The sequence below is a fragment of the Sciurus vulgaris genome (genome assembly GCF_902686455.1).
Source record: "Sciurus vulgaris genome assembly, chromosome: 9".
NCBI classification, from domain to species: domain Eukaryota; kingdom Metazoa; phylum Chordata; class Mammalia; order Rodentia; family Sciuridae; genus Sciurus; species Sciurus vulgaris.
Window position 1 is genome coordinate 69,285,001 of NC_136469.1, and position 13,512 is coordinate 69,298,512.

Here is a 13,512-nt window from a genome sequence, read left to right on the forward strand (position 1 = left end):
GGTCAACTCCTCCTGTTTACCACATGTCAGTTGAGATGGCTTCTCTTCCTAAAAGAATTCCTCTGACCCCTTACACTGGATTTGTCGCAAATCTCAAATGGTCCCATTGTTCCCTGTGCATAACACTGATACACTAATTACTCCCTGTGTATAAATGTTGATGGTAGGCAGAATAGTGCACACCCCTCTCCCCACAAGAGGTCCACATCCTTACTCACAGTGTTTATGAATGTTTCCTTATGTGACAAAAGGGACTTAGCAGATGTGTTTAAGTTTAAGGATCTTAAGATTGTCCTTAGTCATCCAGCCAGGTCTAATTTAATCACATCAGTTCTTAAAATTGGAAGAGGAGGGCCCAAGAGTATATTGGTGAGGTGTAATAAGAACTCATCACACTGTAGCTAGCTTTGAAAATAGAGGAAGGAAGTCATGAGACAAGAAATGCAGTTGTCTCTAGAAGATGAGAATCGGCCTCAGTTCATACATCTCACAAAAGCAGGACCTCAGTTCTATTGCTGGGAGAAAATAAACTCGGCCAACAAATTGAATTAGCAGAAAACAGATTTTCTATGCTATATTTTCTCCATAAAGGAGCACAGCCTACTCCTAAGTTTGTTGTTTTAAGAGCACAGGATTCAGACAAAACTTAATCCAATTTATATTGCAAATTTATTTTTCTGAATTGGAATGTTTTAAAATAGATTTTATTGATTATATACCACAACCTAGATAATTTCTGGGATAACCACTTCATATTTATTCTCAGAACCTCCATCAATAATGTTGAGACAGCTGTGCATCTAGTTTATCTTGATAATCATTACCTCACCACTATCTTTATCCTTGAACAGGATATCACCCATGATGGATTTTAACCATAAATAAACACAATTATGCTATAACTAGGTACATAATGTCAATTAACCATATGGAATATTAAAGATTTGCATACAAAGTAAAAATATTTTTGATATGACAGTTCAAATTATTTCAGAAGTTGGGTGATTATAAAATGTCATTCAAAAATATGTTGTAGACTACCATATCACCAATCTAAAGCAAAAATCCCAAAGTGACACAAGAAAAGATAAATAATTTTCCTTTGTAATAACTGAATGAATCATTTAGGTTTTTTACCTTTTAGAAAAGATTGAAATTCCCTGCCTTTATCTTCACTGATTTTCCTTTCTAGGGAGGAATATGTGTTCCTTACATCATCCATAGCCAAAGAAATATTGTCCATTTTCTTCTGCAGAAGGGTCAGTTTCATGGACTGCTGGTTCATCTGGTCAGCCATTTTTTGCATCACTGCTGCATGCGGAAGAAGAGAAAATTGAAGACATATATTTAGAACCACTCAAATTTCATATTAGATTTAAAGATAATTCTAATAAATAATGTTTGCACTAATAAATTTGAAAATATAGGTGACTGACTACATTCACTTACCAAATAGCAGCCTGATTTAAGGTGATTTAAAGATAGATTTTTAAAAAGTATTATAATATATGATTTCTAAAGTGTTTTAGATTTTCTTTTTAAAGATCTCTCAAAGAGTTGTTGTCACACTCTCAAAAGATGACAAAACTTAAGTTTGGAAGGCCAAAATAATTTTCTTAAGGTTGAAAAACTAATGGGTCGTCTTTTGCTTCAAAATCTAATGATTCAAATCTTCTCGTAGAGCTTTTAGGATCTTCTAAGAATGGGATCACACTATCTGCAGAGTGATAATTTGATTTCTTTCTTACCTATTTGTATTCCTTTTATTTCCTTCTCTTGTCTAATATTTCTAGCTAAAATGTCAAGTACTATATTGAATAGAAGTGGTGAAATGGGACATTCATATCTTGTTCTTGATATTAGAGGGAATGCTTTCAATCTTTCTCCACACAATATGATATTGATTTGGAGTTTATCTTATTTAGTTTTTGTGATGTTGAGGTAAATTCCTTCTTTTCCTAGTTTCCTCATTGTTTTTACTGTTAATAATGCTAGAGCTTATGAACAAATTTAGCAAAGTATCCGGATACTAAATCAACATACAAAAATCAATAATTTTTCTACACACCAACAATGAATCCTCTGTCAAAGAAATCAGAAAAACAGTTCCACTCAAATAGTCTTAAAAAAAAAAAAAAAAAAAACCTAGCACTAAGTATAACCAATGAATTCACAAACCTCTACAAAGAAAATCATAGAACACTAAAAAAAAAAAAAAAAGAAAAGAAAAGAAATAGAAGAAGACAGTAAAAAATTAAAGACCTTCCACATTCATGAATAGGCAGAATTGATACTGTTGAAATCACCATATTACCAAAAATGATCTACAGATTCACCACAATCTCCATCAAAATAACAATGACATCCTTCACAGAATTACAAGCATCAGTCCTGAAATTCATGTGGAAGAAAAGATCCAGAACAGTCAGTTAAGAAGTAAGAATAAACATGAAGACCAATGGAATAAAATAGAAGATACAGAGACAAACCCACACATCCAATCCTTAAACAAGGTGACAAAAACATACATTGAAGAAAAGATAGTCTGTTTAACAAATGGCACTGGGAAAACTGGCTATCCATGTATAGAAGAAGGAAAGTAGATCCCAACCTCTCCCCCTGCACAAAAGTAACACAAAATGGATCAAAGACCTAGGGATAGACCAGAAACTTTGTGACAACTTGAAGAAAACATGAAGACAACACTCAAACATAAAGGTGTAGGCAGTGACTTCCTTAACAGTATTCCAAAAGTTCAGGAAATAATACCAAGAATTAATAAATGGGATTGCATCAAATTAAAAAGCTTCTGCACAGCAAAAGAAAAAAGAACATAAAGAAAGAGCCTACTGAATGGGAGAAAATTTTGGGCAGCTACTTTTCTGACACAGGATTAATATTAAGAATATAAAGAACTCAAAAAACTTATCCAAAAAACCCCAAAGTAAACATTAACAACAACAACAAGAAAACAAATAATCCAATTAATAAGTCGGCAAATGAACTAAACAGACATTTCTCAAAGAAGAAATGCAAATGACCAACAAATATAGGAAAAATATGTTCAACATCTTTAGTACTTAGGGAAATGCAAGATAAAACAACAGTGAGATTTCCACTCATTTAGAATGGGACAATCATCAAAAATATAAATAAGTATACATGTCTACAAGAATGTTGGGAACAGGAAACTCACATACTGTTGCTGGTAATGTAAATTAGTATATCCACTGTGGAAATCCGTTTGGACGTTCCTCAAAAAAACTAGAAATAGAATCACCATGGGGCCCAGCTATAACACTCTTAGGTATTTATCCAAGAGAATTAATGTCAGCATATAATAGAGATGTATGCATATCTATGTTTATCACAGCACGCTTCACAAGAGATGAGTTGTGAAACGAGCCTAGGTATCCTTCAACAGATGAATGGATAAAGAAAATATGGTATATATACATAGTGCCACTTTTTACAGCCATAAGGAAGGGGAAAATTACGTTGTTTGGAGGAAAATGTATGGAACTGGAGAGCATCATGTTAAACAAAATAAGCCAGACTAAAAACTAAAGTATTGTATGTTTTCTCTCATATGTGAAAGCTAGAGAGAAAAAAAAAAAAAAAAAAAAAAAGAGAAAGAGGAATGTCATGAAAACAGAAGGCACACAAGTAGAGTAGAGACAGCGGATGGGGGAGGGAAGAGAAAGAGGAGGCACTGGGAAAAGAAATTGATCAAATTGTGTTCCATGCATTATGAATGTGCCCCAATAAAACCCACGATTCTGTATGATTATTATGCACCAATAAAAATAAATAAATCAAATGACCCAACATTAAATATGTGTAACTTTATGTATGTAACTATAGCTATATTCTGGGAATTTTACTGTTTACTGAGGTGTTCCTTAACGAGATCTATAGAATTGAATCACTTTAGACAGCAATGACATTCTCTATTCCTTTACATATAACTTCAATAATTCAAGGACTGGACAGTATTTTATGAAGCTACTGAATTCCAATCCCTATAATACATTAAAAGATAGTTTTTAAGGCATATTCAACTACATTCTTAAAGAGATTCCCCTTAAGTCACATTTCTCAATTTGAGCGCCCTGTTTTATATGCCAAATCTCTGCCAAGGTCAGTGAAGAGATGTTAGCACCAACCAACCTTATGTGTTTTAGAACTAAATTCAAGCTTAAGAAAAATGGTAAAACATTTATGATTAGAAAAATGAGAAAAAATATAGCATGCCAACTTTGGATCAACACAAGGTCTGTGCTATTTCTTATTCATAATTGCTTTTCTCAGACAGTCATCAACATCCCTGATCTTTTATCAATCAATGGAAGAAAATTTTCTCTGCTTTCGGTAGCATGATCAAGTTCTTTCCTTCAATGTCAAGATTCTTCCATGTTTGGAGGATGAAAATTTGGCTTTATTTTGGCCTTACAACCGAGTATCAAAGCACTTTGTATTCTTCTTTGTTGGCACACAGTGCTTCAATAATTATTCTCCATCATTTCACCCTGGAATCTGCAGCACATCTGGTTTCTCCCAACATCCAGCACCAACAGAAAAGGATTAAGGAGTATGCTAATGTGTCACCATCACACATTTGACAGCTGAGATTTCTTGTTTGAAAGTTGAAATAAACCTTGTTGACAATAATTGGGTTAGAAATGATAGTAATTACAATCTATGACCTGGGTCATCACAGTCTTGCTGCTGCTGCGGCTGCTGCTGCTGCTGCTGAGGCTGCTCGGCTGTTCTTCTGTCAATAGCTGGGTGACTTTCAGCCTGGTTGCTGTGCATCAATTGCTGCTGTTCCTGAGCTAGATGGAAACAAAAAGAGAAGAGAGAGTGTTAAGCACTGGAACTGCCTCATTTTTTTCCAGTCCTGAGCAATATTGTGGCTGACATTCATTTTCCTGGGTACTGAAGCGTGATGTTCTGGGATGATTGCAGAGTAAGCTGCTACGCCTCCATTCATAGGGCAGTGTGACACCACACTGGAATTGGAAATACGACACTCTAATTCTGCCTGGAAAAAAATTATTCAGAATTCCTTTAGACAAAAATGGATGGTGGAGGTTTTTTGGGATTTCGGGGGAGGAGTTGTATAATCTAATAGATGTAAACTGCCTGCAAAATTAAATTTTATAATCTGCTGTGTTAAAAGTACAGCAGCCTTATAAATAGACCACCACGAAGTCTGATCTTTTAATAATGGAATTTCTAGCTGGCGACTACTTGGAAGTGAGGAAGAGTTACAGGTTCCTTCCTGGAAAAAAAAAAAAAGTTAATTAATAGACCCAGATTTTTAAAGAAACACATAGTCTCTAATGAACTAAAAGTAAAAGTAAACTTACAGGCACATCTCAAAGGTGCTAACCAATGATGCCAGTGAAATTTCAGAAGAATAGAAATTTTTCTATCTACCCTTAAAGAACCCCATTTCCCATGAATCTAAAAATATTTTCAGTGATAGTGTAATTCTTCATTGGGTAAAACAATTTAGAGAGATTTTTTAAAATTTTGAGTGCATTAAATAATGTAGATCTATGCTTTATGGGCTTTGAATGAACAAATTTATTCATTAAATTCTGCATATCAGACGTGTGCAAACAAGTGTTTGGTGTCTGGCTAGGCTTCTTCCCATGTGAAATCATGTACCAATGAAACTCTGCACCTCTGGCACATGTTAATTATGCTCCCTAAGGCATATGTGGCTGTGACAATAATACCAAAGTTTTTACTCCATAAAAAGAGATATAATAGAGTTGGCAGTAATTTGGGTTAGTTTCTATTGTTAGATTGAATTTTGCATTTCTTTTCTTCAGGGCATTGAACTAAATTAATGGATTTCCATTCATGTCACAGTTTCTGTTTTGATATTGTTTTCTTTTCTTTTTTTCTCCACTGTATTATATAAAGTTCTGTGTGATTTTTTACTTATTCAAAGGAAGAAAACAATGTGCAGCTTAGGGAGAAGTGTAATTATTTGTGGCTGAGATAGGTGGGGAAAAGCATTAATCTCCTAAATCCTAGCAATAAGGTTCTTATAGTCTAAATACAAATTAGTTCATAAAAATGTATCTGTTAAATTATTGCATAAAATGTCTGCCATGGTTTCTCCTAAGATGGTATAATAAGGCATTTTATTCCTGGCAATTTAAATCTGTCTACTCAGAGGTGTGCCTAGAGAGTAAAGCAAAGGTTCTCAAATTGCAATCCCTGAATTAGCAGTACCAACAGCTCCTGAAACTTTTGGACCTGCAGCTTCTATCCTCCAATCCCAAATTAATAATTTAAGAAACTCAGATGGGCCAGCAGTCTGTTTTAACAAGCCCTCTAGGTGATGGTAACACATGCTCCACTGGAGTAAAGTGTCAAGATAAATCCTCCTAAGGAACATCTCACCCGACTACCTTCTCTGTTTCTCCAAGCAGTCAACGTTCAGGACACAAACTTGTAAGGATTGATAGCAGTAGAAACAGGATGACCAACGACCTTTTCATTTTCTTACTCCTTATATTTTTGGGCTAGATCATAGGAACAAACAGCATTTAAAAGCAGTACCATAACATGATACTGCTGTGATAGGTTGATACTTTATTTGGAAGTAAAGCTTAATTATGGTGATAACAAAATCTAGACTATTTTCAGGTATACAGAAAAGGGTACTATTCAAATGACCTTTTCTGTCAACTTTTGACATGTACTATGGAGTTTTTGTTTGCTTTCGCCATTCCTTTAGAGTAAGCGGTGCTGCTGAGCTGGAAGCACGTGAGCATGTTTGTGCTACTCTGCAGGCAGCCACATCCAGAGAGTCCACTGACAGTCTTAGAAAGTCTCAGGGGTAAAAAAAAAAAAAAAAAAAAAAAAAAAAAATCAAAAACACAAACAAACAAACAAAAAACTTTCCATCAAAAGCAAGGATGTTACTCCTCAGTCCCACCTAGAGGTATTCCACATCCCCCAGCAAATTCAAAAATTGTGTTTAGCCAGTATGTTTCAATGCCATCTACCAGTTGTTGAAACACTGAAATACAGCCATACATTTTGGAAACTATGTAATGACATTACCCAATAACTGATAAAATTAACTTAAAAATTATAGTGTCAATTTGTTCCCAGTTAAATGTGGATACACGGTGAAGGATGTGTTCTGCAGGACACACAATGAAAGGAATTTCTATTGCAGCAACATCTGAGAACTATTTTTCAAAACTAGAAATTTCGGGTGCCCGTATCATGCACTGCATGGGCTTTGTGGAGTGCAGCGTTTTAGTGACATCACTGATTTACCATTGCCTATGGCTTATGTAGTTGTTAGAACTTTCAAGTCATTTGGTACTTACTTTACTTGCTACAATGTTCTATTTGTCCTACCTACATGGTTTTCTTATGATTCTTATTTAGAAATTTATAATGAATTATTAAACCACTGAAAGGGACAAAGGTTAAATTTTCAAAATATTTCAGGCATTATGAGTGTGAATTTGTTGAATTTAGGGAAAGAAAGGTAGAAATTTTAGCACTAATGAATTTAGATATGGATTTTTAAATGGTACTGTGCAAAAATCAAACTGAAGCATTTTTTAGTATGTACAATATCAAAATAAAATCTCGAATCAATATCAAAAGTAAATTCAATATAAAACAAGGTGTGTTTCTGGAATGAAAATTAACTTTTCAATAAAAATTAGTGGGTTCTTTTTCCTTGTATGTGTTAGATTCAAACAATGTTCCAAATGTATATAAATCATTTAAAATTAAAATTACTGAACTTCCATTTGCATTGTATTTACTACATTTATATTGCATTGAAGTTCATTTGCAATAATTAATACTGAAGAGGAAAATATTAAAGAATGCTATATAATTTGTTGTAAAATTAAAATTTTAATGATAAAAATTTTTACAAAAGTAAAGCATTTAAAATAATAAAACATTTCAAAAATACTTTATCAAAATGTTAATGAAATAAGACATTTAGAAAATAAAATCAAAATTATTTATCTTATATTTGAAATAATTAAGCATTTCAGAAGAAATAATATTGTGGAACTTACCTAATATAGTAATTCTGATGTAGAGCTATCATTGGAAATCAGTTTTATGTTACTACTTTTTATAAAGCATATATCTAATAAAATGAGACAACTTCTTAGAAAAACCTAAAAGTCAACTAAATAAAAATTTAAAAGATTATTAATAAAATGAATACTTTCACACGTGTTTTTATAAATTACATAAAATTTGTTAAAAATAAGAATTTGTATGAATTAGATTTTCCTTATCTCAGCAAATTAGAAGGAAAAAAATAAACTGTTAATATTATAGTCATACATATGAACACTCAAGAAAAAAAGTGTCCATGGAAATTGTGCACATGAAAATGTATTGAATTTTTTTAAACAGAGATAATAGAATAATATTGAGAAAGTAAGCCAAGTTTTTCAGACAAAATTTTTTGGGATTTTAAAATGTTGACACTACAAATTACTGTATTCGAACATTCCTGACTAAAACAATGATAAATGCACTTTCAAGTAAAAACCCTCAAGTCTTTTCTAGATAAACTTCATATTTTCTAACATATAACAAATAAATGACAGCAGAAATAAATATAGAAGAGAGAGGCAGAGATGGAAAGAAGAGCACATGCTACAGATTAAAATAGTAAACCCTGGAAGAATGTTTGGACTTTAACAGCAGCCCGTGTTATTATGGTTAAAAAGATATTTTTTAAAATATCTTTTGTTGAACTCCCTTTGTTAAAATTTCATATATACTATGAAAATATTTATATTTGAAGCATATATATTCTATTTGATACATATGTATTTATATGTTATTAAAGGTATACATATATATATATACTATGTGAAAACAAATATAAACAGTAACATGAGAAAATGAACAGATTTTCCTAATAAATTATAGAAAAAGTAATTTTTTTGACAAAAAAAGAAAAGTACGTGTTCCTTGATTTATGTTGCCATGAATTTGGCCAAAAAATGTTTACAAAGCTCTGTGATTAATTGAAATAGAAGAATTCTATAACAATTTTCATGATTTACTTAAGAACATAGATATTGAATATTTAAAAATGTACAGTTTTTAAGGTTTGGAAAAATTTGAATACTGCTTTTACTTTAGTAGTGCTTAATAGATAATTCAATAGAAAGACATGATTGTTGTTCATAGAAATTATTATATGTTTTAATTGAAGAAAATGAATAATGAATTCTTGATCTTTTATATATTGATCAATATTACCGAATTAGTGGGTAAATGTTTGAATATGACCCCAGCCCATTCCCACCTTATCCTCAAAATCAAGAGGCAGGTTGATTTTGCTTGGTCATTGTTTTCAGGGGTTCAAAATACTTTGCTAAAACTGCATTATGAATAGTAAAGCTTTATTTTAAATTCCAATATTACTTTATAATGAAATTGGGTCACTTCATTTCACTTTTTGCAAAGTTTTGGACATTGTGCATTTAATATGAGACTGTAATATTGTATGTATTTCACTTAGAATTCCCCCAGGACTGGGGAAGTTGGGTGCCTCTGTGTTTGTGTCTCTCTTACAAACACACACACACACACACACACACACACACACACACACACCCCATATGTGCAATGTATACACAAGAGGCGGTGAAAGAAGTATTTTAAGTCTTCTCAGGTCCGAGTTGAGATCTGAGTGTAGCACTTCATTCATCAAGTCTTAGTTCCCTCCGAAGTACCCAGTTCAGGCAAGATTCTAAATATTCAGGAAGCCAGAACAAACCCAGTTTAGTGGTAATGTGTCAGGAAAAGGAAGCAAATGAAGAGCATCAAGGTCTTATTTACTACTGACCTTAGAGTCAAAAGAATTCCAGATAAATCTCATTCATGCTATTTGGAAAAATGCTACTGTGTTATAAACAAGGCCATAGAAAGTGATGTGCTAGAGAAAACTAGTAGTTTCAAAACAGAAACTAAAAGCATAAGAAAGAAACTTTAAAATCAGTGACAAGTGGGGAAGGACAGAATAAATAAACAGAAGTAAAAAGGAAAGAAATTGAAAGGGATAGAAAATAATGAATGGACATATCAAGTGGAAGTCTGTAATTTTCTTTACACCTTTTGATCTTTGATGACTCCTCTTTATATAGATACGCACACAATGAGAAAAATTAAAATTTTCTTTCATATTTGTGAAATTTTAAAAAGACCAATTTGAAAGAAAATATAATTGTAAAACACTTGAAAACATTGAATGGTCAATAATGGAATGTAATTGTGTGTGTCTGTGCATGTGTGAGTGTGAGGCAGGAGAGAAAATTTTACTCCAAAATAAAGACACAACTATTAAGCATCACACAAAGATCCTTGGGATTCAATTGTCACATGAACCTGTTTGCTCCTGAATTCATTACATGGGATTCCTGCCAAGGCTGTTAAAAACTGGAAATGCCTGTTTTACAAATTCAATAGTTCATGTTATCTTTTCCTAGCTCTGTTTGTCAACTGGAGTTCAATACTTGCATTCATCCTAATTTATTGCATGGGATTTAACTGGCGGCTGTGAAGAGCTGATAGAATCTCTGACAGTGGAGTCAGTTACTCTCCCATGATAAAGAGCCTGGTTTTGATTAATACTCTTATTTTTTTTTTCATTGAGCAATCTTTCGGTCCCCACAAATGTATTCTCTACCACAAGAATCGACACAGATTCTAGGTTTTCCAAGCAATCTATCTTCTCTTTCACCTAAACCTTTGCTTTGTTTCTTAGAGTGCAGATTTCAAAGTCTCTTTTTCTTGGTCCTTTCTAAGTGACAGGTGCAGAACAGAACACCATTTATTTAAATCAATGAACTTTTAAAGATCTTTGTGCACTTCAGGTTTTTCTGCAAATGCAATAGAGTTCTTAAATTGGACTCCTTTTGTCTCATCTGCTAATGTAACTGCTCTGTTTTTCTTCCTGCAATGGAAACTCTGAACTTGGTGGATCAAAGACTCAGAGAATCAAGGTCAGCAAGTGGCAAGAGCAAGAGCAACAGCTTCCTTATTAGGTGCTCTTTTAATTTTTTATTTTTAATTAGACAGGTTTTATTTGAAAGGTTTTTTTTTTTCCCCCCCTTCCAGGTCTCTGAGCCATATGGAGGAAGTCATTAATGGCAACTCAGTAATGAGAATGCTTGCTCTCTCCCCCTTAGCTCCAGAAAATCTTCCTGTGTGACTTGACAAGATAGATTTCCAGCTGATTCTGCAATACCAAGTGAATATTTGCATGGTAAATATTCAGTATATGTAAAGATTTACTAGTTAAATTTAAGCAGGCAGTATGGTGCAACAAAGACTTAAGGGACAGTGTTCTTTAACTTAATATAACATAATTTATTGAGCAAGATGCTGACAGAAGGAAATGCTCTTTCTAAAAAAGAATATATTAAACACTACTAAAAAGAATTAGATATGTGAAAAATATAAGAAATAAAATTTTTCCTTTTTCAATTTTATAATTTTCAATTTATATTATTTAGAATACATTTTAAAATAGTCATACTGCAAAAGGCCACATATTGGAAATGTTAGCTTTAGCAGTTATTTCATTACCTTGTCGAATTATTTCACAGGATTTGTATAATGAAATATTTGTCATATATTGATAACAGAAATCAGGTAGGAATCAGTTTATCAATAACTGTGCATGCTCGTATCTTTTCAGCATTCATAATATCTGTGATAAATTTCATAAAACACAAATTTATAAAACATCTTCTCCCTGTATAGAAAATCTGAGTAAAATAGGCTGTATTTTTAACAAATATTCAAAAAAGTTATCTTCATATTCCATAATCTAAGATTCTTTGCAATTAATTTCCTTTCCTCTGTGTCATTTAAAGCAAGTTGTAATTTTCTTGTAACACTCAGAATATTTTAGAGACATCTACTGGAAAGGTGCATAATTGCAAATTTTATAAAATAGGCTTAAGTGGCATTTTCTACTGACATTTCAAAAAATGTCTTGAATATCATATTATAAAATCAGGTCCCTTTCTGAAGGTGAAATTCTGTAACCCCCCAATGATATATCAAATGTAAAATTTCTCAAAACTATTATTACAACGTTGGACTTAAAGATTCTTTCTCCCCTCAATAAAAGTCTACTTGGACTTCCTAAAAATTGGTTTCCTTTTGAAGATATAAGCAATATTTTTAATAAAATAACCTTTTACTACCAGTATTTTGATTACCCGAATTGCAGTTCAAGTGTGCATGTGACAGATCAGCGTATTGTGGAAAAAGACACCAGTCTGACATGCCCCATGGATTTTGATCCCTTAATAATGGTCTGAGGAGGGTCTAAAACAGAGTGGGAAAAAGAAAAAAATGAGGTAGAAAAGTGGAGGGAAAGAAGGAAAAGGGTGTCTAGTTGCTAACAGCACCATTTTAATCTGATCTGTTCATATTTATTATACATTTAATAGTCCCCTATTGCAGTCTAAATTAAAGAGAAATTAAATTCTTTTTTCATGTTCTGGAATTAATTTTGTTTGTGGGGAGGAAACATGTTGCAGAAGGAGGAACTTGTGAGGTGAATGTAGTACCTTATAGACTTTCTGAGTAAAATAATCTCCTGACACTGTGAGGGACCAGTCCTGAATTGACTGTCATGGTGGCTGCATTACCAGGTTATTCCACACCCTTGAGGGTTCAGAAAGAGGTTTGAAGAATGCATCAGCCAAACTGATAATTCTTGCCATATTTGAGGCAGCCTGTCATATGAGACAGCACAGTGTTGTCAAACACTGTTTTTTCTTCTGGGGGATAATTGTCTTTACTGTATAAGAATAAAAGATTGGTGGCACATTTATAAAGTGTGATAGAAAGTGTGTGTGTGGGGGGGTGGCACTTGACATGTAATTGGATAATTATCAGAAGGGAAAAAAGTGCCCCAAATCCCTAGGCTTGAGAAAACAAAGAACAGGTCAAGAGGAAAGGCACACAGTAGTTCTGGATATCAACAGTGCATCTATTGCACTAACAAAAAATTCAAGTCTTTATGGACTGCAAGAAAAGTGAAGATAAGCATAGTCAGAGTACTGTATGAAGTAACAGGACATTTTTTGGAATCAAAGTTATATTAGAATTCTTTGTATGACATCACAACACACTGAGTGTTCCTGCCATCAAAGCATTATTTCCACTATAGATTCCAATAAAAAATAGATCTTTCCACAACAGCTTAATCAGCACATAGCTGCATCATGAGTAGTTCTAATTACATGAATGTGAAAGAAATTCATAAGCAAAATGTTTTGGAATATCTTTGTCAATATGAATTAAGACAACAATTTTGTAATTTAGTATTAAAGATATCCACAGGTTGTTTTCAATTACAATACAAAGGGTCACTAAATAATTGAAGTTCAACTTCTTGAATTCACCTAAAATATCTGATGAAATACTTTGACAAATGGGAATAATAGTACATAGTAGATATTT

General features: G+C 32.8%; 1 protein-coding gene across 2 annotated transcripts in view; it reads right to left on the bottom strand.

The window, feature by feature from the left end:
• Nucleotides 1-13,512, bottom strand: part of MMRN1 (multimerin 1) — a 57,513-nt gene that overhangs the window by 26,278 nt on the left and 17,723 nt on the right. Inside the window, exons 4-5 of one of the 2 annotated variants that reach the window (XM_079153198.1) lie at nt 4,707-4,835; nt 1,138-1,308 (exon numbers count right to left, since the gene is read on the bottom strand). In XM_079153198.1, coding sequence (XP_079009324.1) covers nt 1,138-1,308; nt 4,707-4,835 — 300 coding nt within the window. Of the gene's footprint in view, nt 1-1,137; nt 1,312-4,706; nt 4,836-13,512 lie in introns of both variants that reach the window. The other variant, XM_079153197.1, reaches the window with a different exon arrangement.